The sequence below is a fragment of the Papio anubis genome, chromosome 17 (genome assembly GCF_008728515.1).
Source record: "Papio anubis isolate 15944 chromosome 17, Panubis1.0, whole genome shotgun sequence".
NCBI classification, from domain to species: Eukaryota; Metazoa; Chordata; class Mammalia; order Primates; family Cercopithecidae; genus Papio; species Papio anubis.
Window position 1 is genome coordinate 45,503,849 of NC_044992.1, and position 25,958 is coordinate 45,529,806.

Here is a 25,958-nt window from a genome sequence, read left to right on the forward strand (position 1 = left end):
GACCCGCAGCTCCTGGGGGCCCTGAGCCCAGTTCAGGGACAGGAGCTGGCCCCTTACTGCTCACTGGCCAGTTCTGGAGGACCATGCCTCCACTCCCTTGCTGGCCAAAACCCGATGTCGCTCGCTGCCTTGGTGCTGTGGCTTGGACATTGGAGGAGAGTCTTCAAGTCAGCCTCAGGCCCTTCGTCCACCCAGGCCGTGGGCACCCTCTCCGTGCTCCCTCCCAGCCCCAGCCTCTTTCAGAGACATGGACTGTCAGACAGAGGAGGGAAAGGGACAGTGACTTGTGCCCGCAGCCTCAGCCCCAGCATGGGAGCTGCATACAGCCTTGGTGACCAACTACCTTACTTATTTACCAACTGGAGACACTGAGGCCTGGGAGCACGGTTGACTTGTCCCAGGTCATCCCGCTGGTTTAGCCTCAAAGAGGTACCCTTGTCACCACCTCACTGTCACATTAACTTTCTCCCTGGAGGGCTCTGCTATCTCCTACTCTGAATATCCCTGTCCCCGTCCAGCAGTTCTGTGATGAGCAGGGCTCACAGCTCAGGATCCACACGATGGTGGAGGCCAGATGTGGGCTGTGCCCATCTGCCAGCCACGGGGTCTTCTTGCCTGGTTTGTTCGGAGGGCCAAGGCCTGTGCTGGATGTGGAGCCACCAGCCAGTGGAGAGGAGCTCTAGGTCTGATGGGAGATGGATCTCCTGCCCTCAGGGTGCTCCAAGAATCATTAATTCATTTATTCAGCAAATATTGATGAGCCCTTGCATGCAGCTGTAGGCCCTGGGATATGGAAATGAGAGGATGGACAAGCTCCCTGTCCCCAGGATAGTCTGAGGCTGCAGTAAGCTCTTGGAAAGGATCAAGCTGATCAGAAGGGGGGGCTGCACTGAGGGAAAAATATGGTCAGAGAAGGCCTCGCTGAGGAGGTGATGTTGGTGATGATGGAGCTCAGATCTGAAGGGGAAGAAGGAAGCAGTCACATATAGAAGTGAGGGAGGGGGGCTTAGGCAGAAGGAACAGCAAGCAGAGAGGCCCTGAGAAAGGAAAGGCTTGGCTCGCTCACCTGCAAGGGCCCCCTGGCTTGACATAGTGAGAAAGGTGTGAAGACGAATTTGAGGAGAGGCAGGGACAGACCACAGGAGACCTTAGATTCGATTCTGAGGGCAATGGGATCTCTTGAGAGGATCCTGAGCAGCGGAGAGATGTGATTTCCTTTTCATTCCAACATGATCGCTGCAGCTGCTGCTGGAGAATTATTGCAGGAGCAAGAGTGGAGACCGGGAAGGTCTGTGTGTCCTCCAGGCAAGAGGCGTTGATGGTGTGGACCGGGTGGTGGCAGGAAAGACAGAGACGGGATGTTTTGGAGGCAGAACAGTTGTGACTTCCTGATGGATGGGATGTCAAGGGCGAGGAAAAGGGAGGAGTCAAGAGTAGCTCCCAGGTTTCTGGGCAACTGGGGGGATTGACTGGGCTGGAAAAGATGGGGGTAGAGGGTGGAGAAGAGGTTTGATGGTAAGAAATCACATGGCCTGGCAAGTATTGTGCAAAGTGCCCATGGGATCCGCAAATGAAGACACTGAGCAGGGTGGGGGTCCCAGGCTGTGGCTGGGGGAGATGCTGGGCTCGGGAGTGGTCATCAGCAGATGGACCTGGTTTAAAGGCACAGCACAGATGACATCCTTGAGGGCGGTGTGCAGGGAGAGGAGAGGAGAGTCAGGACAAAGTTCTGGAGCTCCGCCTTCTTTAGGGCAGGGTCTGTTACCCTCAGCTCTGCTGACATTTTGGGCCAGATAATTCCTTGTTGGGGGAGGCTGTCCTGTGTATTGTGCAATGTTTAGCAGCGTCCCTCAGATGCCATAGCACACCCTGCAGCTTCCTCCACACAAATGTCCCCTGGGGACGAGTCTTCTGGCTGTTTAACTACAGGTGTAGAGGGTGGGGGAGGGGAAGTAGAAAAGACTAGGAAGGAGCCAGTGGGATTAGGAAGAAAGCCGGGAACGTGGGGTCTCAGGTGCTGAGACAGGATCTGGAGAGGGATGGAGGGGCTAGCTGTGTCAGATGCTGCTGAGGGCTTAAGACAAGTGGGGGAGAAGCAGCCACTGGCTTTGGCCACATGGCGGTTCAGGATGTCCCTGAGAGGAGCTTCTGGGCAAGTGAACTCTTGGGTGGGCGGCAGAAAAGTGGGGAGAACAACCCTCTGAGAATGCGGACAGCTTCTGAGCAGCTTTGCTGGGGTGGAGGGCAGCATGGGGAGGGGCATGGGCTGGGAATGGCTTCCCGAGGATTTTAGGTATGGAGGGCCATGCTGGGTGTCTGAGCATTGCCACCACCCGGTGAGTGTTGATGCTGGTGTTTAGAGGGGGAAAGGGTTGGGGTCTGCTGGGGAGCTTGCAGGTGATGGGTAGGGATGTCCAGGCAGGTGAGGGGCTGAGAAAGCATTGGTGGGCTGTGGGCAGGAGGCTGCCCAGGTCCAGCCGGGTGGAGTAGGGGGCTCCTGGTAGGCAGTGTGGGGTCCATCCCCCGGCTGTCCTCTGTCTGCTACTCTGAGAGCGGTGGGCAGGACTGGCCTCTCACCACTCCTGTCTCCCCCAACCCCGTGTCTCCCTGCAGAAAGCGGGCAGCGGCCTGCGCCAGTGGAAGCGGGTGTACGCCGCGCTGCGGGCGCGCTCGCTCTCGCTGAGCAAGGAGCGGCGGGAGCCCGGGCCGGCGGCGGCGGGGGCTGCGGCGGCCGGCGCAGGTGAGGACGAGGCGGCGCCCGTCTGCATCGGCTCCTGCCTCGTGGACATCTCCTACAGCGAGACCAAGAGGAGGCACGTGTTCCGGCTGACCACCGCTGACTTCTGTGAATATCTCTTTCAGGCTGAGGACCGGGATGACATGCTGGGCTGGATCAGAGCGATCCGGGAGAACAGCAGGGCCGAGGGCGAGGTGAGGGCCCGGCCAGCCCGGGAGCCACAAAGGGCGGGCGGAGTGGCCTCTCACCAGCTGTGGAACTGGGATGTCCGCTCTGAGCCTCACTTCCCTCTGCTAGAACGGGGGTCTGACAGGAGTGCACCTCGCAATTGTGTCCCGCTAGGTTTCGGGGTGAGGAGGGTGCACGGGCAGGGCTCACGGAGGACCTGGTGTCCTCGGGTACGGGGACTGGCAGTCACCATCCTGACCGACCCTAATGATGACAGGGATTATTATGACTGTGTTAGGATCGCCTTGAGCAGGCTCTGGCGTGGAGTGGTCAGCTCCAGGCCAGTCTCAGCTTTTCTCAGGAGGCGAGGAAGGCAGGGGCCTCCTATGGAGTGTGTTAGGGCATGAGTATCCCGGCACCAGAACTGCACTGGGCTGGCCTATCTGCTGGCTTATCTGCAGGGGAATGAGCACATTGACCTTGTGAGGAGGCCGAAAGGCTTGGCCTTTGGCCACAGGTGGGCAGGGGTGGAGCCAATGGCCTCGGCAGGGATTTGGGGAGATTTTTTTTTTTTTTTTTTTTTCCGAGACGGAGTCTCGCTCTGTCGCCCAGGCTGTGCAATGGCGTGATCTCGGCTCACTGCAACCTCTGCCTCCCAGGTTCAAATGATTCTCCTGCCTCAGCCTCCCAAGTAGCTGGGACTACAGGCACGTGCCACCATGCCCAGCTAATTTTTTTTAATAGAGACGGGGTTTCACTGTGTTAGTCAAGATGGTCTTGATCTCCTGACCTCATGATCCTCCCGCCTCAGCCTCCCAAAGTGCTGGGATTACAGGCATGAGCCACTGCGCCAGCCGAAGAATTTTTTTTTAATGGCGCCCCTTGCGGTCAGCCATAGCTGCACTCCAGGGGCCTGAGTAGCGATTCCTCCCTGTTTACTTATTTGGCCAGGAACCTGCACAGAAGTGCCTTGAGACACCCACACAAAGTCATGTGGCTGTCCCGGGCCTGGGATCTCTGCCAAGAGGGCAGTGGGCTTGGGCCTGCTCTGGCTGTGGGAGGGGGCAGTAGTGCATGGCCTCTTGCTGAGGACACATCCACCACGCTCTGCTCTCCCGGGAACAGCTTTCCCCACTGCAGGGAGGAAGGCACCTGGAATTTGGGCCTCTTCCTCTGGGGGCCTGGCTTGACTGTCCCCAACAAGGCGTGGTCAGGGTGGTCCCAAGTCACCATCACTATGGCAGTAGCAGCCCCTCCTGGGGGACCTCCTCCATGCCTGCTCAGCGTCTGCCAGGATGGTGGCGAGTGCTGCATGATTCTGCACCCGGCCCCAAGCCTTCCCTGTTAGCCCCCCCATGTTTATTACCAAGGAGACTGAGGCTCAGAGAGGCTAAGAGGCTTCCCCAAGGCCTCAGCTGGTGAGAGGGTGCTGGGGAGTCCGGGCCTGGTCTTTCTCACTCCAGGGTCTGGGCTGTCCACCTGGCAGGTGGACGAGAGGGGAAGCAGGGCCAGGGATGAGCCCTGGGGTGGGCTGGCTGTGGGCACTGACGCGGTCCACTCTCTCCTCTCCTGCTTTAGGACCCCGGCTGTGCCAACCAAGCTCTGATCAGCAAGAAGCTTAATGATTACCGCAAAGTGAGGTGAGGCCCAGCCCTCGTGGAGCAGTCCCCTCCGTGGGGGTGGTGGGTGGCTGAAGGCAAAGGATGTCTTCCTGGCCCACCTCCAGGGCCGCCCTCTACTGGGGGAAGGGGGATCCAGGGTCTCCAGGCTGCAGTTAGGCATGGAGGCATTGCCTTAGGGTGGAAGGGAGGTCCTGAGGGGCGGGAGGCCAGGGTGGGTGGCCTGCTTGGCCACCCCAAATGAAGACCTCTCCTCTCCCCCTTTTTCCTGCACAGCCATAGCTCTGGGCCCAAAGCTGATTCCTCCCCCAAAGGCTCTCGTGGCCTGGGGGGCCTCAAGTCTGAGTTCCTCAAGCAGAGTGTGGCACGTGGCCTCAGGACTCAGGACCTGCCCGCAGGGAGCAAGGGTAGGAAGGTGGTCACTGAGACAGGGTGGTGTGTGGGGGCAGGGAGCATGGGGAGGGGAGGGCATGTGTGTGTGTTGGGCTGTGTCTACTTGTGTGTGCCTGAGTGTGTGCCAGGGTTACCCGCTATGTCTGTCTGGGTGTGCATGCCTGTGAGGGTCTGGGGGCTCTCAGGGTCTCGGGGTGGAAGGGCCTGGAGCCTGATTCCCCTCCCTGACATCCCTGCTGGGTGGTCCTCTAATCTCTGCTGGTGTCTCTTCAGGGATAAGAGGCCTACCCTTTCCAAGAGCAACCTTTCCCATATTCACTCACCTTTGACTGTTAGAAAGTTCTTACCTGGCTGGCCACGGTGGCTCACACCTGTAATCCCAGCACTTTGGGAGGCCAAGGCAGGTGGATCACCTGAGGTCAGGAGTTCAAGACCAGCCTGGCCAACATGGCAAAACCCCAACTCTACTAAAAATACAAAAAAAATACCCGAGCGTGGTGGTGGGCACTTGTAATCCCAGCTACTTGGGAGGCCGAGACATGAGAAACACTTGAGCCTGGGAGGTGGAGGTTGCAGTGAGCCGAGATCACACTACTGCACTCCAGCCTGGGTGACAGAGTGAGACCCTGTCTCAAAAAAAAAAAAAAAGAAGAAAGTTGTTCCCTTGGGCCAGCAGGTATGGTGGCTGACACCTATAATCCCAGCATTTTGGGAGGCTGAGGCTGGAGGATTGCTTGAGGCCAGGAGTTTGAGACCAGCCTGGGCAACATAGCAAAACCCTATCCCTAGAAAATATTTTATTTTTATTTTATTTATTTATTTAGAGATAGAGTGTCTTTCTGTCACTCAGGCTGGAGTGCAGTGGTATGATCTCAGCTCATTGCAACCTCCACCTCTTGGGTTCAAGCGATTCTTGTGCCTCAGCCCCCCTAGTAGCTGGGATTACAGGCATGCACCACCATGCCTGGCTAATTTTTGTATTTTTAGTAGAAACAGGGTTTTGCCATGTTGGCCAGGCTGGTCTTGAACTCCTGGCCTCATGTGATCCACCTGCCTCAGCCTCCCAAAGTGCTGGGATTACAAGCATAAGCCACTGTGCCCAACCAAAAAAAATTTTTTTTAATTAGCCAGGTATGGTGGTATGAGCTTATAGTCCCAGCCACTCAGGAGGCTGAGGAGGGAAGATTGCTTGAGCCCAGGAATTTGAGGCTGCATTGAGCTATGATCATACCACTGCACTACACCCTGTCTCTAAAGAAATAAAGTTCTACTGCTTCCGCCTTATAGTTTTGGCCCATGAGGCCACACGGAAGTCCTTGCCTTGCTCTGGGCCTCTCCTTTGGGGTAAGCATCCTCCGTTTCAGGCCTTCTCTCTTGCCATACAGTGTCCCATTAGCCCTGGACATCTGGTTGCTTCTCTGAGGGAGTCCCCATACGTCCAAATGTGTGAATGTGGCAGTGAATGTGTGTGACCCTCCTGGGCACCCTGGCTCATTCTGGCTCTCTCTGTCTCCCCCACTTCAGATGACAGTGCTGCAGCCCCTAAAACCCCCTGGGGCATCAACATCATAAAAAAAAATAAGAAGGCTGCGCCAAGGGCGTTTGGGGTCAGGCTGGAGGAGTGCCAGCCAGCCACGGAGAACCAGGTGGGTCTCTGCCACACACCAGGGCAGGCCCGGCAGGGGGAGACCGAGGCACAGAGGGTCACAGCAGCAAGGGACATGGAACCAGCTCTCCACCTCATTGTACAAACACAGCTGGGAAAACAGCCTAGAGACGGGAAGGCCCCCGCCTGCCCCGGGCCTCCTAGGGAGGGAGCAGCAGGGCTGAGGCTGAGCCCGGCTCCTTCTCAGACCATGGCGAGGCTTTGGTGTCATTTCTCATTCCCAGACTGGAGGCAGCAAGGGCCTTTTGTTCCCCCCAAGGGTTCCTGGCAGCAGCTCTGGCCCTTGCACTGTCCCCATCTTGGCCTCCCCAGCTCCTCTGGCCCCTGTCCCACCTAACACCCCTCTGCTGTGTCCCCAGCGCGTCCCCTTAATCGTGGCTGCATGCTGTCGCATTGTGGAGGCACGAGGGCTGGAGTCCACAGGCATTTACCGAGTACCCGGCAACAATGCAGTGGTGTCCAGCCTGCAGGAGCAACTCAACCGAGGGCCTGGTGACATCAACCTGCAGGATGAGGTGGGTGAAGCTGGGGGGTCTGTGGAAGGGGGGCCGAGATGGTGTGTGGGTGGTGCTCCACTTGGAGAGTTCTGTGGTCTATTGTGTTGCATGCATTGTGCCCTGTGACATGCCTGGCATTGGTCCAGAACACCAAGATGGGCAAGATGGGACCTGCCCCTGCTGGCCAGCCCAGGGATGGGCATCACCCCAGGCTGAAGCTGAACAAGTAAATGCAGTCATGGCCTGGGGAGCTCTGAGGCAGAGGCTCACAGACAGCAGTTCTGTCTGGTTGTTTAGGATGAGTAGAGTTAAACAAAAGCCGGTGAAAGCCAGGTAAGGGCATCAGGCAGCAGAACGGCCTGCGCAGTGGTGTAGGTGCAGAAAGTTTGCCAGGAGTCAACCAGCTTTCTCTGTAGGGGGCAGAGAGTATACATTTTCTGCTGTAGTTTGCTCTGTTGCCTTTCCCCCTTCTCTTCCTCCTCCTCCTCTTCCTAATACTTTAACAATGTAAAAACCATACGTAGCTCAAGGGCCATCCAAAAGCAGGCTCTGGCTGGATATTGCCTACAGACCATGGTTTACAAAGTGCCGGCTTAGAAAAAGGGGAATCTATGATGTTTGCTAGAATGGCCAGCAATTTGGGTGGCTGCAACATAGAAAGAGAAGTGGCTGATCAGGCGAGATGAGACCAGCCTGTGAAGGGATCTGCAATCACACTTAAGTGTTTCCAGCAGGGCCGGCGATTCTCAAATAGTGTTCCCCAGAGTCCTAGGGTTCCCCAGAGGGGCCTTGGGAGGCCAGGGGCAGGTCAGGACCCCTATCCTTGCTAGAGCAACCCTGCCTTGCCCTGTCTGTTGTACTGGGTTTTCATGTACAATTTTATTTGCCCAAAGGGGCTCTGGTAAAAAAGATATTTTGGAAAACCATGAATGTGAGCAGCGATGTCCCATGAGTCACACACGTGAAGGCTCATGGAATGCACGAGTCTTCCTGTCCTTGGAGAATGAGGAGCTGAGACAAGTGTGTGTGAAATTGCAGACAAGAGAAAAAGATGATCTCTCATCAGGGACCACACTGTGATGAGGAAGGAGAGGGTGCTCAGGCTGGAGCAGGTGGTGGCTCGAGAGTTTGAGTGTTGGAGGAAGGAATAGGAGGGGGCAGGTGGACAGGAAGGCTGTTGGGTGTGAGACGATGGCATTTTCCAAAACCCCAGTGAGGGCCGGGGAGGGTTTGAGGGTTAGGACAGAGAGTGGATCTACCTCCTGGGCTTGGAGGTGGGGAGGGTGAGGCCCCGGGGGGAGAGAGAGGGCATTTGATGGCTTCACTGAAGGCTTCGACCTTGATCTGATGGACAGTAGGGAGCTTTTGATGGTTCTTAAGCTGGGGAGGCATCGTGAGAGCAAAGTTCAAGAAAGAGTAATGCTGCTGCTCATGCCCGATGGATACAAATGGAGAGGGCAGGGGCCTGGGGAGAAGTCACTGATCTATGGAAGCGCTAAGGGTCAGGAGGACTTGGTGGTCCTGGGGGAAGGGGTTGGGAGCAACCCTAAGAGTTGGCTGCAAGAGAGGGAGGAAGGAGGGGCGAGGAAGAGCCGCATATTTGAGCTGGGGCTGGTGGTATCTTCCCCTGGCAGAAACCAGAGAATAGGGCAGCGTGAGGAGAGGCGGAAGGGAGGGGCCGTCTCAGGGAGTGGCTCCATTGGATTTGGGGTGTGGAAAGTCCCCTGCATGGGGTGAGGACATAAAACAGGTACTAGACTGAGCATGGACTAGAGAGTGGCATGGGTCCTGCTGCAGCTGGGGCATGGGATAACCAAGGGTGGGCAGCAGAACAGCAGGGGCCACGCTCTGAGTGGGGCAGAAGGAGAGGGCCGCCTGTGAGGCTGGGGTGAGGGCAGACACTTCACTCTGGAGGAGCCAAGAAGCACTGGCCAGGGCCTTGGGTTTGGCAGCTGGGAGATGAGAGGAGCCCACACCTGAGGGCCAGGAGGTAACGGAGTTGGGTGGGCAGGAGCCGCACTGGGTGTGTGTGGGTGTGTGGTCAGCTTGGCCTCAGCCAGGGACGAGGAGGCCATGCTGGCAGGCAGCTGGTCCAAGCCAGGGCCAGATGGGGGCGTGCCAGGTGTACTGGGTGTGTTGTTTTGTCTTGGGTATCATTGCATCATTTGTTGTGGGTGGTGCTGGGAGTAAGTGTAGTGGGGGACGAATCTAACCCCTGGTGAGCCTGCGGGAAGTGTATTGTTTATGGGATTGTATGGCGTTAAGCTAAGGATCCATTGTATTGAGTGTGTGTACTGCTGTGCTGTGTCTCTTTGTTGGGGGTATTAGGTGGCTTTCTGGGCCTGAGTTATTCTGAGCCGTTCCCAGTGAGGCGGCTGTGCCTGACTTGGTTGCATTGTGGGGTGATGGTGCCCCCTGGTGGACAGAAGGGACAACGACCCGGCCGTTCGTTCTTGTACTCAACCACCATTTATTTTGGAGTAGGGTTTCTTAACCTCAGTGGACATTTTGGGAAGAACAATTATTTGTTGTGTGGGGTTTCCCTGTGCATTGGAGGAAATTTGGCATCATCCCTGGCCTCTATCTACTAGACACAAGTGGCACCTCCCAGTTGGGAAAATCAAAATGGCTCCAGACATTGTCAAATGTCCTCTGGGGGTGGAGTGGGAGTTTTGGGGACAAAATTGCCTCCTTCTGTTAGAACTACTGATTTAGGGCCATGTAAGTACCAGGTTAACTGTCCTAGCTAGGTGATAGGAGCACAGTGGGAAATGAGACAGACGGGATCCTGGCTCCTCCTGGAGCTTACAGTCCTGCGGGGAGACAGACATGGACACGGAAACAAAAGCAGAAGATAATGACAAACTGGGTTAAGTGCCACGAAGGAAACAAAGTCAGGGCTGGGGTGCAGGTAACAAGGCAGTGGTGAAGGTGGCTGCTTTAGCTATGAGGGTCAGAGAAGGCCTTTCTGAAGAGCGACTTTTAGGCGTGGATGAGGAGCCAGTCATGTGGAGGCAGGGAGGAAAGTTCTGGTTGAGAGAACCAGCACATGCAGAGGGCCCAAGACAGGAAGGAGCCGGCATGAATGACTGCTGGGTCACACATGCTTAAACGGTGCCCAGTGGAGGCGGCAACTGCCACTCACCGTGTCCCCACAGTGCCTGGGACTTTCTGTGGATGGGGAGGTGTTGGAGCCCACAGGCTGGCAGGAGCAAGGAGGGGCTGGGGCCAAGTGTGAGTGTGGGCACAGGACCTCGCTGGGGTCTCAGTTCTGCTTCCACCACCCTGATGAGTAGAAAGCTTGGTCTAAGTGGGTCCCAGGGAGGGCCTGGTGGGCTTGATTGGGCTCTGGGGTGAATGATCATGAAGGCATGGGCATGGGGCTGGGCCTGCCTGTGGCCTGACATCTGACCCCTCCCCCAGCGCTGGCAAGACCTCAATGTGATCAGCAGCCTGCTCAAGTCCTTCTTCCGAAAGCTGCCCGAGCCTCTTTTCACTGATGGTGAGTAGGAGGTGAAAGTGGGGGTGGGGAGGGGACACCAGTCTGTGCTGCACCCTGACCCCTACTTTTAGATTTGGTTTGTTGGTTTTACTCTTTTTTTGGAGACAGTGTTGCTGTGTTGCCCAGGCTGCAGTGCAGTGGCGCAATCTCCGCTCATTGCAGCCTCAAGTTACTGGGCTCAAGCGATCCTCCCACCTCAGCCACCTGAGTAGCTGGGACAACAGGTGAACACCACCTCACCCAGCTAATTTAAAAGTTTTTTTTTTTTTTTTTAAGAGATGGGGGTGTTTATCACTATGTTGCTCAGACTGGGCTTGAACTCCTAGGCCTGGGCTCAAGCAATCCGCCTGCCTGCACCAGCCTCCCAAAATGCGGGGATTATAGGCATGAGCCACCACACTGGCTTTTTTTAAAAAGAAAAAAAAAACAAAAAACACAAAAGCATGTAAAAAAAAAAAAACAAACATAGATTGTACAGATGTGAATAAAGAAAACAGCACAGGACGCTGTGAATCTCCTGCTCCCTTTCACGGGAGGTTGTGGCTAACACTTTCTGAGCATTAGTGTGTGCCAAGCACAACTCCCTACAGCAACTCCATGAGGAAGGTGCTATTGTCTTCCTTCTACAGATGAGGAAACTGAGGCTCAGAGAGGTTTAATGCCTTGCCCAAGGTCACACAGGTTATAAATGGCAGAGCCAGGATTCCACTGCAGGCGTCGGGCTCCAGAGCTAAGCTTTGGCCGTTTGCTGAGCTGCTTATTCACAGTCTGTTGTGTTTCTCTCCTGGCCCTCTTCTTGTATGCGTGGCGGAGATACACACATGCATGCGTGGAGTTTGGAGTTGGGTGGGTTCAGGGGTGTGCTGGCAGATGTTTAACATCTATCTCTGGGGGAAAAAAACCCTAATGCCTAGCGTTTTCCAGCTTCCATGGTGCAAATACCACTACCATGGTTTATTTCGAGCCACCAACGTGATGTCACCAACATGGAATTGGGAAGGGAGGCACACGGTCGCTCTCAGGAGCCAGTGTGAGCGGGCTCCAGCACACCACTGGTTGAGTTGTTTTTAACAAAAGTGAGTTGTAATTCTGAGATTCATTCGTGTTAGTGCAGAGCGCTCTGCCTCATTCTTGTTTTAAATCAGTCACATAGAATTTCATGGCTTGAATAGACTACAATTTCTTTAAGTACTCCTCTATTGATGGATATTTAGGTTGTCTTCCAATGTTTGCTATTACACAACCTGTTGCAATGGCTTTCCTTGAATAAGTCCTTGCACGCCTGGATCTGTGCTCTCCAAGGAGATTCTTAGATGTATAATTGCTCGATCAAAGTCCTGGTGAATCTTTCTGAGAGCTAACGTCAATTGCATTCTGAGAAAGAGGCCCTGGTTTAGACTCCCACTAACAATGTAGGAGTCTGTCTCTCCACATCCCCGTTAGCATTGGATATTATAACTATTATTGTTATTTTTTTTTTTATTTTTTTTTTATTTTTTTTTTGAGATGGAGTCTCGCTCTGTCGCCCAGGCTGGAGTGCTGTGGCCGGGTCTCAGCTCACTGCAAGCTCCGCCTTCCGGGTTCCTGCCATTCTCCTGCCTCAGCCTCCCGAGTAGCTGGGACTACAGGCGCCCGCCACCTCGCCCGGCTAGTTTTTTGTATTTTTTTAGTAGAGACGGGGTTTCACCGTGTTAGCCAGGATGGTCTCGATCTCCTGACCTCGTGATCCGCCCGTCTCGGCCTCCCAAAGTGCTGGGATTACAGGCTTGAGCCACCGCGCCCGGCCTATTATTGTTATTTAAAGGCCAGGCACGGTGGTTTACCTCTGTAATCCCAGCACTTTGGAAGACTGAGGTGGGTAGATCACCTGAGGTCAGGAGTTCAAGACCAGCCTGACTGTGTTGAAACCCCGTCTCTACTAAAAATACAAAAATTAGCCGGGTGTGGTGTTGGGCACCTGTAGTCCCAGCTACTAGGGAGGCTGAGACAGGAGAATTGCTTGAACCCGGGAGGCAGAGGTTGCAGTGAGCCAAGATTATACCACTCCACTTCAGCCTAGGTGACAGAGCAAGACTCCATCTCAAAATAAATAAATAAATAAAATAAAGTAAAAATAAAAATACTATTGTTTGACACAGGATCTCGCTCTGTTGCCCAGACTGGAATGCAGTGGCGCAATCATGGCTCACTGCAGCCTCAACCTCCTGGGGTCAAGTGATCCTCCCATCTCAGCCTCCTGAGTAGCTGGGACTGCAGGTTTGCACCACCACACTCAGCTAATTAAAAAAACTTTTTTTTTTGGTAGAGGCAGGGTCTCACTACGTTGCTCAGGCTGGTCTTCAGCTCCTGGTCTAAAGTGATCCTCCCGCCTCGGCCTCCCAAAGTGCTGGGATTATAGGCATGAGCCACCTCACCCAGACAGCTTTGAATATTACTAATATTTTAAACTTTTGCTAATCAGATAAGGGAAATGGTATCTCATTATTGTTTTTATTTTCATTGCCCTCATTACTAGGGAGATTAAATCTTTTTTCATTACTATACTGGCTGTTTCTATTTTCTCTGCAATCGCTTGATCAGACCGTGTGCCCATTTTTCTGTTGGGTTATCTTTTTCTCATGTTGATTGATTGTGGGAGACAAGCTCTTTGTGTATTACACATATTAACCCTTTGTTAGTTTTTGCAAATATTTGCTTTGGCCTGCCATTTGCCTTTTCACTTTGCAGTATGGAAACTGAAAACACATTTTTCTTTTCTTTTTGAGACGGAGTTTCACTCTTGTCACCTGGGCTGGATGCAATGGTGCGATCTCAGCTCACTGCAACCTCTGCCTCCTGGGTTCAAGCGATTCTTCTCCCTCAGTCTCCCAAAGAGCTGGGATTACAGGTGCCCACCATCACGCCCAGCTAATTTTTGTATTTTTAGTAGAGACGGGGTTTCACCATGTTGGCCAGGCTGGTCTCGAACTCCTGACCTCAGGTGATCTACCCTCCTTGACCTCCCAAAGTGCTGGGATTATAGGCGTGAGCCACCACGCCCTGCCTAACAATTTTTAATTTTATTTTTATTTAATTTTATTTATTTTTTGAGATCTCACTCTGTCACCCAGGCTGGAGTGCAGTGGTGCGATCTCGGCTCACGGCAACCTCTGCCTCCCGGGTTCAAGCCATTCTCCTGTCTCAGCCTCCCAAGTAGACAGACGCCTACCACTACACCCAGCTAATTTTTTTTTTTTTTTTTTTTGAGACAGAGTCTCGCGCTGTGTCACCCAGGCTGGAGTGCAGTGGCGCGATCTCGGCTCACTGCAAGCTCCGCCTCTCAGGTTCACGCCATTCTCCTGCCTCAGCCTCCGAGTAGCTGGGACTACAGGCGCCCGCCACCACGCCCGGCTAGTTTTTTTTTGTATTTTTAGTAGAGACGGGGTTTCACCATGTTAGCCAGGATGGTCTCGATCTCCTGACCTCGTGATCCACCCGCCTCGGCCTCCCAAAGTGCTGGGATTACAGGCTTGAGCCACCGCGCCCGGCCTAATTTTTATATTTTTAGTAAAGATGGGGTTTTGCCACATTGGCCAGGCTGGTCTTTAATCCCTGACCTCAAGTGATCAGCTGATGCGCCTCGGCCTTCCAAAGTGCTGGGATTACAGACATGAGCCACTGTGCCTGGCTGAAAACAATTGTTTAAAATATGACCAAAGCTGTTCATCTTTTCTTCATGGATTCTGCATCTCATGTTTAGGATGGCCTTAGGATTACGAAAATATTTTATTTTTTCCCCAGTGCTTTTATAATTTTCACGTTTGACTCTGCCGTGTGACTGCTTTTGTGTATTGTGAGCTAGAAATGATCCCCCCCAGACGGTAGCCATTTGTCCCGGGGACATCTTTTGAGGCCCCCATCCTTCCCCCTGATTGGAAGTGCCGCCTTTATCATATAGTAAATATCCACATGGCCCGCTTCCCCCCTTTCTAGCCTTAACATTGCTCTGCCTTTTCCGCTGTGCCAGCCGTTCGGGATGTTTCAGTCTCTGGTGGGGCAGATCCTCCCACATTACGCTTTCTTTAAAAACTATTCCTGGCTGTCTTTGTGCATTAGCTCATCCAGATGAATTTCAGAACAGGCTTATCATCTTCCAGTTTTCAAAGGTCCCCGTGGACTTGTTCTGAAGGGAGTTGGGGGAATCCTTGGTGGAGGCTGTCTGAAGCCCCTCCTCCTCTCCAGGTGTCCTTCTCTTCTGACCTGCTATACCTTGGTGTCCATGTCCTGGCGATGGGGGCAGGGACCCCTTTTCTGGGGTCAGCATGCAGCTCAGATCGTATCGCCTCCCAAATGAACACACCTGGGCCTCCCCAGGTCAGATGCACACCCGAGTGCAGCTGTGGTGGGTACAGCTGTGGTGGGTGTATTCACATATGCAAGAGGCTGTGGAGCCCCCAACTGGAGTTCAAAACACAGCCCTTCCAGCAGGGCCCTTGGCCCGGAGAACAGGGGAAGGCGCTGCCACCACCTCTCTAAAGAGTCTCCGCTGTGTTCTAGACAAATACAACGACTTCATCGAGGCCAACCGCATTGAGGACGCGCGGGAGCGGATGAGGACACTGCGGAAGCTGGTAAGGAGAGAGAGGTGCTGCCAGGCATGAGGTGGGGTGGCTGCCCGAGCACGTCTCTCCCAGGAGGTGGGGAGTCCGGTGCTGCCTACGACCCCTGTGGTCTTGGAGAAGCCCTGCTCCACTCCGGACCTCAGTTTCCCCATCCATACAAGAGAACGGGGGGTTAGAGGGTAGATTCCAGACTCCCTGAGGCATGGTAGTAGGAACTCTTTGGGGCATGGTGGTGACGGGGGACAGGGGGAGGCCCTCATAGCCTGTCCCCATGGCCCTCTTCTCTCCTACTCAGATCCGGGATCTCCCAGGACACTACTATGAAACGCTCAAATTCCTTGTGGGCCATCTCAAGACCATCGCTGACCACTCTGAGAAAAACAAGGTGGGTAGGGGTCCTGCATGGAGTCTAGGGGAGGCAAGCACAGGACTTACTGTGTGGGGACCCTGAGCACGCGCTGAGCTCCTTCAGGTCCAATAACTCAGGCCCCTCTAGGCACGCCCTCTTCCTATGACTGCTCCATCCCCACCCTGCTGCTACATACTGGCCAGTGCTTTCCCCCAGAGAGCCATCTCCTGAGTTTCTGAGAGCTTTCCAGAGGCAGGGAACCCTGGCCCCCATATCCGATGCACTGACATCCTCTGACTTAGCTCAAGTCCCTTGCATTGCATTTGCCTCATCAAACCCCTTATGCCTTCTGGTTCTGCAGTGGGGAAAATGAGGCTCCGGAGTGATAGGATTATTTTTTGTTTGGAGATGAAGTCTCCCTCTGCCGCTCAGGCTGGAGTGCCGTGGCGCAATCTCCGCTCATGGCATCCCTCGCCTCCCGGGTTCAAGCGATTCTCCTGCCTCAGTTTCCCAAGTAGCTGGGATTACAGGCACCTGGAAGTGATTGGATTTTTTCCCCAGGCCTAAAATAACCCCTGGGACCTCCAACATGTTTCCTGCTGCAGGGTCTCCCACTGCTGGCACTGACCACTCAGGGGTGCCCTGTATAGGTGTGCAGGTTGAGCACTGCTCATGGCTACTGGGCCTGGGAATGAATGGGGCTGAAATCTGGCCTGTGCTCTACTCATCAAGCATCTCCATGACCATACAAGGGGGTGTCCACCCTTTAAGCTGGGGACTGGTGAAGATGTAGTTGGGGACAGAGGCCTCAGGGGCCCAGAGTGAGGGAAGACTGAGTTCAGGATGTTGACCATGACCTGCTTTCCCTGCTGCCCAGATGGAACCCCGGAACCTGGCCCTGGTCTTCGGGCCGACACTGGTGAGGACCTCCGAGGACAACATGACAGACATGGTGACCCACATGCCTGACCGCTACAAGATTGTGGAGACACTGATCCAGCATGTAAGCCCCTGTTCTGAGGGTCGCCCGGCAGCCCCTGGGGCCCAGGCCGTGTTCCTCTGAACCCCTCGCTCTTGCTCAACCCCTCACTCTTGCTCGAGCCCCAGGAAGGGCTTGGCAGCTTTAGACCATGCTGCTAGGGTGGTATATACTCCTCCAAAGTCATGGGCTGCATTTCAAGGCAAGACAGGAGTGGATCCTGGAATCCCTGCTGCCCTGGGACATTGGGTCCCCAGCCGGAGAGTCAAGAGGCCCCCGAGCATCCAAGATGCCTGGGAGAGGCAGAGGAGGAGGAAGGGCAGGGAAGGTGCTGTTGATGGAGGGCGGAAGGGGCAGCTTCAGAAGGTGGCCCCTGCAGAGGCGTCCTGGCAGACACAAACAGATGGGGACCAAGGTCTCACCTGACATCAGGAGGCCCTGGCTCTAGTGACTTTCCCTGCTGGCCCCACTGAGGTTTCAGGGAGGTAGTGGTGATGTCCATGGTAACGAGGGGTGGATGGGATAGGGCACAGGGCCTCGGCCTGAGGCGGGATCCTGCACCAGTGCTTGGCATGTACTGGGCTGGCCACTTCCCTTCTCATGACTTCCTGGATGCCAACAACCCTGTTCCTGTAGGTTCTTGTTACTGGGCATGGGCAGAGGAGAACCCAGAGTGGCCAGCAGAGGGCGCAGGAGGCCTTGGTCTTCCAGAGCCCACCCCTAAGGCAGTACTGCCGCCTTCTGGGGCACACGTGGATGTTATTATGAATCATATAGATTTTCCATTTCCAATTCTTGTTACAGTCCACAAAGGATGGGAACAGAGCCCCTCCTGCCAGGGGAAATAAGACTGGCAGCTGGTCAGAGGAAGGGAAGCCTTAGCCCCAAGTCCCCTAGACACTTTAGGGAAGGAAAGCTGGGCCCTATTACCCTCATTTTACAGAGGAGGAAACAGGCTCAGAGAGGCAAAGCGACTTGCTCATGGTCACACAGCTAATAAGTGGCAGCCCAAGATTTCAAGCCAGGTCTGTCTTACCAAAGCCTGTGCTTTCCTCTCCCCATCAACCCAAAGGGCAGACTCCCGGGTCCCTCCTTGAGCTGGCCTGGGAGGGAGGGAAGGGGCCAGGGGCAGGAGATGAGGCGGTGTGCAGCTGAGCCATGCTAACAGTCTTGCCTGCCCATCTCCCTCCTTCACTGCATGCTCAGGGCTCCGAGCCACGGGAGGGAGGATCCCAGCCTGCTGCATCCGGACACTGGGAACACCACTCCAGAGCTGTCTGGGAGGCCAGGGTCGCCCCACAGTATCAGGATTCCTGATGAGGACTTGGGAAAGCTTAGCTCTCCAGGGCACCAGGGAGCCCTGGAACCTCCTGTGAGGGTGTGTTTTGGGGGCAGCAGCAGTGAAGAGTGGGTGTCTGGCCCTGTGCTCCTGGAAGCCTGAGGCCTGAGGTCAGCTGAGGTGTCAGGAACTACAGCCTTCAGGGAGGAAGGAGGCCAAAGCCCCAAGATGGGAGTCCCTGCTCTGGGCAGGGTGGAGAAGGTGGAGTTTGTCTCATTTAGCACTGACGCTAGTGCCTGGCACACAGTGGACACTCAGTGTTTGTAGAGTAAATAAATGAATGAGTAAATTGCTAATTGAGGTTATGTCAGGCTGGGCTTTTCTTTCTCTTTCTCTCTTTCTCTCTTTTCTCTTTCTGTTTTTGTTTGTTTGTTTGTTTGTTTGTTTTTTGACAGAGTCTCACTCTGTCGCCCATGCTGGAGTGCAGTGGCGCAAATATGGCCCACTTCCAGGCTCAGGCGATCCTACCGTCTCAGCCTCCTGATAGCTGGGAGTAGAGATGCGCACCACCACACCACCTGGCTAATTTTTGTATTTTTTTTGTAGCGATGAGGTCTTATTATGTTGCCAGGGCTGGTCTTGAACTCCTGGACTCAAGCGGTCCTCCCATCTCGGCCTTCCAAAGTGCTGGGATTATAGATGTGAGCCGCCGCGCCCGGCCAGGCTGGGCTTTTCTACTCAGAGATTCATTCCCGAGAACTAACTGAGCTGGTGGTCTTCCCTTTGCTGCCTCCTTGGCATTTGAACGTAATGAGCCCTGGATGATTGTCGAGGGAATGAGGCACCCACTCTGCAAGCCCTGAAAGCCTGCGCACCCACGTGTGCCGCCTCTGTCTAGCCTGGAGGCTCCATAGCCAGGGCAGTGCTGCTGTCACTTGGGGCACCCAGACCAGTCTTCAGGTCGGAAAGAGGGTGGCAACTGGGGGGTAAAGAGGAACAGCAACTTGCCCAGGGCCACACAGGAAGATAGTGGCAGAGCAGAGAGGAGAGCAAACCCCGGTGTCCGACCTCACAGCGGGTAAGTTGCCAGCAGCCCCTGCCTGTGTTTACGAAGTCCAGTGGAACCCAAACAAAGATCAGCCCAGGGCATTTGCTCAGGGACTCACTCAGCAAAGGCAGCGATACCTAATGTTTCTCAGCCTCAGCACTAGTGACCTCTGAGGTCCAGATAAGTCTTTATTGTGGGAGGCTGTTCTGTGTGTTATAGGACATTGAGCAGCATCGCTGGCTTCTACCTGCTAGATGCTGGGAATGTCACCCTAGTTGTCACAATCGAAAGTGTCTCCAGACATTGCCAAATGCCCCCTGGGGTGGGGGGATTGATGGCGGTGGCTCTGGGGCCAGCCTGCTCCTATGTGCTGTGTGGCCTTGGACAAGTTCCTTACCTGCTGTGCTTCAGTCTGCACATCTGTAAGGTAGAGATGACAGTTTGTTTACTTCACGTCGTTGTGAATGTCTGCTAAAGCACTCGCTGTGGTGCCTGGTAGGTCCTAAGTGTTGTGTGAGAATTGACTGTCATCCTCTTCGTCATGGTCATTATTCCACACCGGAGACAGATCCCCATGCTGGGAACACGGAGATGAATGGGAGCCTGCTCAGAAGGAATGGGATGAATGGGAGCCTGCTCAGAAGGAATATTACCAGTAAAAGCTGCGTCTCTTTGTGCTCTGGGCTATGCCCAAGGAAGCCCCACAGAAGGACCCACCCTGGCCCTGGGTGCAGGGCTGGGGTCGTAGTCAGGGAGTTCTTGAACTGTCTTAGAGCACCATGATGAGAACTTAGCCAGGCAGAGCAGGGAGAAAGGGTATCCCAGGCGGAAAGAACAGCACGTGCAGAAGCAGGGTGGCAGGAACTAGTGTGGATTCCTCTTGAGAGCCGTGGCCACCCGGGCGCTTCCTGTAGACGCCGTGGTTTGCAGAGTACTTCTGGGCATCTTCAAACGCGAGTTAAAGGCTGGCTTCTTTGGGCCGATCCTCAGGCTCCCGCTGGTCAGCCTGTCTCTGGAAGCCGTACTTTTGAATAACGGTAGCTCACATCTGTTATACATTAACAATGTACTGCACTCAGTGTTTTCCATACAGTATTTCATCTCAGTCCTCCTCAGGCCTAGAAGGAGGTGCTCACATCATGCCCGTTTTAGAGATAAGTAAATAGACTTACAGAGGGAAAGTCACTTGGCTAAGGTGAACTTGAACCAAGACGACTGACTCCAGAGCTTCCATTTTTCTTTTTCTTTTCCTTTTTTTTTTTTTTGAGACAGAGCCTCACTCTGTCGCTCAGGCTAGAGTGCAACGGTGCAGTCTTCACTCACTGCAGCCTCTGGCTCCTGGGCTCAAGTGATCCTCCCACCTCAGCACCCCCAAGTAGCTGGGATTACAGGCGCACACCACCACGCCGGGCTAATTTTTGTATTTTTAGTAGAGCTGGGGTTTCACCATGTTGGCCAGGCTGGTCTTGAACTCCTGACCTCAGCTGATGCACCTGCCTTAGCCTCCCAAAGTGCTGGGACTACAGGTGTGAGCCACTGCGCCCTGCCAGAGCTTGCATTTTTCTTATCTTCCTTCGCTGTCTTCTCTTGTATCTCTTTCTTGTTTCCCTTCTGGCCTTCCTGTGCTGTTTTAGTTAATCACATGTCAGATCTAAGCGATAATAACCGAGGCTCATGGCGCATGCTCAGGCAAGTCCCCTTGTTTCCCCTCTGCTCTCCCCTCCCCCAGGTGCCCACTCTTTGTTTTTTTTTTTTTGAGACGGAGTCTCACTCTGTTGCCCGGGCTGGAGTGCGGTGGCGCGATCTCGGCTCACTGCAAGCTCCGCCTCCCGGATTCACGCCATTCTCCTGCCTCAGCCGTCTGAGTAGCTGGGACTACAGGCGCCCGCCACCATGCCCGGCTAATTTTTTGTATTTTTAGTAGAGACAGGGTTTCATCGTGTTAGCCAGGATGGTCTCGATCTCCTGACCTCATGATCCGCCGGCCTCGGCCTCCCAAAGTGCTGGGATTACAGGTGTGAGCCACCGCGCCCGGCCGGTGCCCACTTTTAATGGGCTAGTATGTGTCCTTCCAGGATGCCTTCCGTTTATTGTAAATGCATGGCTATCCTTAAATGTATATAATATTTTTTGTGTGTTTTAAGTCTACATAAATGAGATTGTAAATTGCCTATTCTTGTTCTTGCATAGGTGTTGAGGCAGGTAAAGGGTAATTATCTTAATTTTTTTTTTTTGAGATGGAGTTTCACTCTTGTTGCCCAGCCTGGAGTGCAGTGGTGCGACCTCAGCTCACTGCAACCTCTGCCTCCCTGGTTCAAGCGATTACCCCGCCTCACCCTCCTGAGTAGCTGGTATTACAGGGGCACACAACCATGCCCGGCTACTTTTTGTATTTTTAGTAGTGATGGGGTTTCACCATGTTGGCCAGGCTGGTCTCAAACTCCTGACCTCAGGTGATCTGCCTGCCTCGGCCTCCCAAAGTGCTGGGATTACAGGCGTGAGTCACTGCACCCGGCCTGTCACTGTCAATTTGTAATGCTTATCAGTTTCTGTGTCTTCCTTCCACCACATCTAAAAGCCAAAAGTGGTGGGGTGTAGTGGCTCACGCTTGTAATCACAAAATCTACATTTTTTTTTTTTTAATTAGCTGTGCAAGGTGGCACATGCCTGTAGTCCCAGCTATTCAGGAGGCTGAGGTGGGAGAATCTCTTGAGCCCAGGAGTTCAAGGGTACAGTGAGCTAGGATCATGCCACACCATTCCAGCCTGGATAACAGCGAGAGACCCTGTCTCAAAAGTAAACAAATAAAATAAAAGCCAAAAGTGCCTTAGTTATTTCTTGGGGCTTGCCGAAGTTCATCTCTTTACTTGCTCAAGTATTCAGTTAAGAGAGTCTTTGTGTAGTAAACTTTCTGATGTCTCAGGATACCTTTATTTCAAGGCCAGGTGCGGTGGCTCCAGAAAGCAGGAGGTTCACTTAAGTGGTGATTAAAACAATCTGTGGTACGCCTGTAATCCCAGCACTTTGGGAGGTGGAGGTGGGTGGGTCATTTGAGGTCAGGAGTTGAGACCAGCCTGGCCAACATGATGAAACCCCATCTCTACTAAAAATACAAAAATTATCCAGGTGTGGTGGCGTGTACCTGTAATCCCAGCTACTCAGGAGGCTGAAGCCAGAGGATCGCTTGAACACAGGAGGCAGAAGTTGCAGTGAACCAAGATTGCACCACTGCACTCCAGCCTGGGTTGCAGAGTGAGATTCTGTTAAAAAACAAAAACAAAAGAAGAATAGCTTTATTTTATACTCAAATTTAAATGAGAATTTAGCAGGGTATAAAATTCTAGGTTCCTTCAACACCTCGAAACTTACTTTCTTGTCTTCTTGTGTCTTGCTGCTGAAAGTTCCAAGTACCTGTGATACGTGTTCATTTATAAGCAATCTGGATTTTTTTTTTTCCAGAAAACTTAGAATTTTATCTTCAAGATTCTCAAATTTTACAAAATATATTAAAGTGTGGGGATCTTTATTTTCTCTCTTGTTTGGCCTTTATGAGAAAGCTCTCACCTCCTGCCCCTCAGGAAAACTCCAGCACCTTTCTCCTAGCATTTTCCTTTTCTGGGCTGGGTATGTGACACCCCTGTTGTCAGTGTGGCACCCATGGGTGGCAGGTGGCATGGGGCATGCTTGGCTGTTACAGCCATGGACCTGGCCAACACTAAGAGCACTGGTGCCTCCCTGCCCCCTGGCTCGCTGTGAGGAGTGTACCACAGGGGTGTGCCCAGGACAGTGTTCAGAGAAAAGTAAAAGTGAAGCTCTCCCTGAGCCTATCTCCGGTCTGAGGTCGCCCTTCCCACTCCCGGCCGTGTTTCCTCCCACACTGGGGTCCCACCTTTTCTCTCCCCTAGGGTTTTTTACAGTCTGTGGAGTCAGGTTTTAGGGTCCGTCAAGCTCCCTCTGAGCCCTCTTTTGCAGCCCCGCCAGCCTGGGGTTTGTGGAGAGAGAGGCGCCCCTTGCCGCCTGAGCGGGTCCTCTGGAAGGAGCAGGTGGAGGAGACTCTTCTTTCCCACGCTGATTTCATCCCTTCCTTTTGTCTTCTCTGCAGTCAGACTGGTTCTTCAGTGACGAAGAGGACAAGGGAGAGAGAGTAAGTGATGCGGGCCAGGCTGGTATGGGGGCTGGTCTGGGGTAAGCCCCAGTCCTTGGGGGTGGGGTGGGCAGTGAGACTTAAGCTGGGGAAGGTGCCTGTCCTTGAGGCTTCCCCAGTCTGATGGAGCAAACACAGACCCGCTCCTCAGGAGCCCGTAGTCTGATAGAGAGGCACAAAGCTTGCCTTCAGGAGTCCCCAGTCTAACTGGGGGAGATGCAGACCTTGCTCAGAGGGAACCCAGTTCAGGAGTAAAGTCAGTTCCACCTCTCCAGGCTACCGGGAAGGACATAGGTTGGAGGAGTTCCAGTCTGGTGTGGGAGACACAGCTCCTGCCCCCAGCTGAAGGGGCCACTCTGGCCTTCATGGTTCCGAGGTATTGAGGAAGGTGCAGGACTATCTAATAGGGGACATATAGGAATCATCCTCGGCTGATGAGGGAGACGGTCCCTGCCCCAGTGAGCCCGGTCTGATGGAGGAGACACGGGCTCCGTCATCAGGACACCCCCCTCTGGGGGGTTGGCAGCGCAGCATCCGAGGGCATGCCAGCTGACCCCTCCTCCTGTTCGCAGACCCCTGTGGGCGACAAGGAGCCTCAGGCAGTGCCCAACATTGAGTACCTCCTGCCCAACATTGGCAGGACAGTGCCCCCTGGCGACCCGGGGTCAGGTGAGCGCAGGGGCCTGGGAGTGGGGAGGCGGGAGGGTGGACACTACATTCCTGCGGGCCCCAGATGCCTGGCCAGATGCCCAGCTTCCCTGCGCCACCCCAGCGGCCCCCCCGCCCCGCCAGCCACCATGGAGATGGAGCTGTTGGGGGCCTTCTCCCTCCCTGGGGAAGTCCAGCTCACCCCGTGCCCGCCTCCTGTCTGCGCAGCTGCCCCGCCCCGGGCAGGGTTGGAGCTTTGTTCACCCTCTCTCACTGGTTTCTTTCCTCAGCCTTTAATTTCTCACGGGCTGGCTGTGTCCTTCTGGGCATGTTCCTCTTTTTAATTTTTCTTCCTTTTCTCCTCGCACCCCCGCCTCTCCGTCCTCCTCTCCCCGTGCTCTCCTCCCACCCCTTCCTCTTCTCCTCCCCGTCCCCTCCTCCAGCGGACCTGTTGGAGATTTAAAGGGTACAGTGCGGTGTTGCGGCCTCGGTCACTAACAGTGGCGGGTGATTATAAGAAGGCTGGGTGGGCACAGAGGCAGGCAGAATGTCCCAGGCTGTGAGGACCCCACGCTGACATGCCAGTTACCCCTGCTTGTTATCAACTTACCCCAGCAGTCCACGCCCCTCCCATCCTAAAGCGCCTTCTCAGGAGGAAGGAGGCACTCACTGGGCCCAGGGCCCTCCCCGTTGCCTGGACGCCTGGGCATTGGATTGCTGCCCTCCTGCAGTGCCACAGACACTGTGGCCTCTCTGTGCCAAGTCTCACCACTGCTGGTCATCCGGGTTGGGGACCCAGGCTCTCTGGAGACCAGCGATGCCACACCCAGAAGCTTCTCTTTATCTGTAACTCCTGCCTCAGTCACCCCAATGGGCCGCCTCTTCCTGCTTAAGAAACCGGGGCCCTAAGTCATGTTTGCAAGGCCTGAGGCCCTCTCGTGGCAGAGAACAGATGATTTACGTCCTCAGAGACAGATGAGGGCCACTCCCTTTGTGGCTGCAGCCACTGACTCTTCCCCCTGCCATGGTTGTCCCTCCCTTTAGTTTTAGCATTTCTGTTGTCTCTGACAGAGGCACACAGGAGCTCCCTAGTCACCAGGGGCAGGCTCAGGAGGGGGCAGGAGACATGGGGACGGGACGGCAGAGAGGGGCCCTGTGTCTCTTCTAATCACCCGCCACCCCCCACGCCCTGTGTGTCGTGTGTGGTCCTCCATCTTGCTTTTCTCACCTTGTGCAGGGGGAAGGGTCTGGAGAGGGGGCGTCTAACTTGCCTACCAGAGAGTGTGGATTAACCGCACCTGCTCACTACCCTATGGGACCCCGGGAGGCCCTTGGACCAATCTGCTCCCTCTCTAGCCTTGGAGAGGACCTGCCAGTACATGTTTCTGGTTCCTTCTCCACCCCAGTGATATTAAGGGAGTGGGACCCAAGTCCCATAGAAACCATGCTTTTAGTCTGCTTTGTAACTCTGGTTGTAACTGGGGACCCTGCCCATGAGGGCAGGGTGACCCCAGGTCCGGAGGTGGAACCTATCAAGGCCCTAATCACCAGCCCACTCCACCTCCTGCATCCCACCCACTTCATTTCTGCCCTTTTATCCATTATTCACGTGGTCCCTCTTCTTTCTCATGTGCTTGGGGGTGGATATAGGGCACCCACCTCTCCGTGCACTGTGTGGTCTCCATTTCTCCAGAGCACCTGTGATTTGCTGTGTTTCACTGTGGTGGTTTCCATGGACTGCATCTGATATTTGGCATTTTCTCTCCAGTGCTTCAGAGTAACAGGGACGGGAGGGGAAGGGAAGAGGAACCAGGCTCAAAGACAATGCCCCCTTGCCCTTAGCCATCAGTAAATGAGGGGCCAGTGGCTGGCAGCCTGATGTCACTTCCTGCCTCTAGAGGAAGTGGCAATTAACATCATTTTCTGCTCCATCCCTCTCCCATAGAAAATGACATCAGAGGTCCATCATACTCCTAGGGCCTGGGGAGATCTTATGTTTCAGAATTCCCTGGTTTCTGAAGCCTTTGAGGAGAGGGAATTGTGTGCATAAGACTCAGCTTTCTTTTTCCCTGATGCAACTTTCATTTTTTTTTCTGTCTTTCACCAACAGATTCTACCACCTGTAGTTCAGCCAAGTCCAAGGTACGTGTGGAGGCAATTCTGAAGGCTTGATCCCTGTACAAGCCAGCCCACTTTGGTTTTTGTTCAAGGGAATTGATGGAATGGCAATTGGACCATGGGGAAAGTTGATGGTCCCTGGGAGGGAAGGCGGGAGGTACTGAGTGCCAAGCTGCTTACCTTGGCAGTGTTTGGTGAGGCATCTGCTGT

General features: G+C 54.3%; 1 protein-coding gene across 5 annotated transcripts in view; it reads left to right on the forward strand.

Moving 5' to 3' along the window:
* The window catches only part of ARHGAP23 (Rho GTPase activating protein 23), a 95,361-nt gene that overhangs the window by 57,862 nt on the left and 11,541 nt on the right, over positions 1 to 25,958 (forward strand). For 4 of the 5 annotated variants that reach the window (XM_009190459.4, XM_003912901.5, XM_017950696.3 and 1 more), the window contains 12 exons: positions 2,614 to 2,931; positions 4,484 to 4,545; positions 4,801 to 4,931; positions 6,442 to 6,563; positions 6,943 to 7,098; positions 10,504 to 10,582; positions 15,119 to 15,192; positions 15,479 to 15,568; positions 16,410 to 16,535; positions 22,941 to 22,982; positions 23,555 to 23,651; positions 25,741 to 25,772. In XM_009190459.4, coding sequence (XP_009188723.2) covers positions 2,614 to 2,931; positions 4,484 to 4,545; positions 4,801 to 4,931; positions 6,442 to 6,563; positions 6,943 to 7,098; positions 10,504 to 10,582; positions 15,119 to 15,192; positions 15,479 to 15,568; positions 16,410 to 16,535; positions 22,941 to 22,982; positions 23,555 to 23,651; positions 25,741 to 25,772 — 1,329 coding nt within the window. Of the gene's footprint in view, positions 1 to 2,613; positions 2,932 to 4,483; positions 4,546 to 4,800; positions 4,932 to 6,441; positions 6,564 to 6,942; positions 7,099 to 10,503; positions 10,583 to 15,118; positions 15,193 to 15,478; positions 15,569 to 16,409; positions 16,536 to 22,940; positions 22,983 to 23,554; positions 23,652 to 24,073; positions 24,097 to 25,740; positions 25,773 to 25,958 lie in introns of all 5 variants that reach the window. The other variant, XM_009190462.4, reaches the window with a different exon arrangement.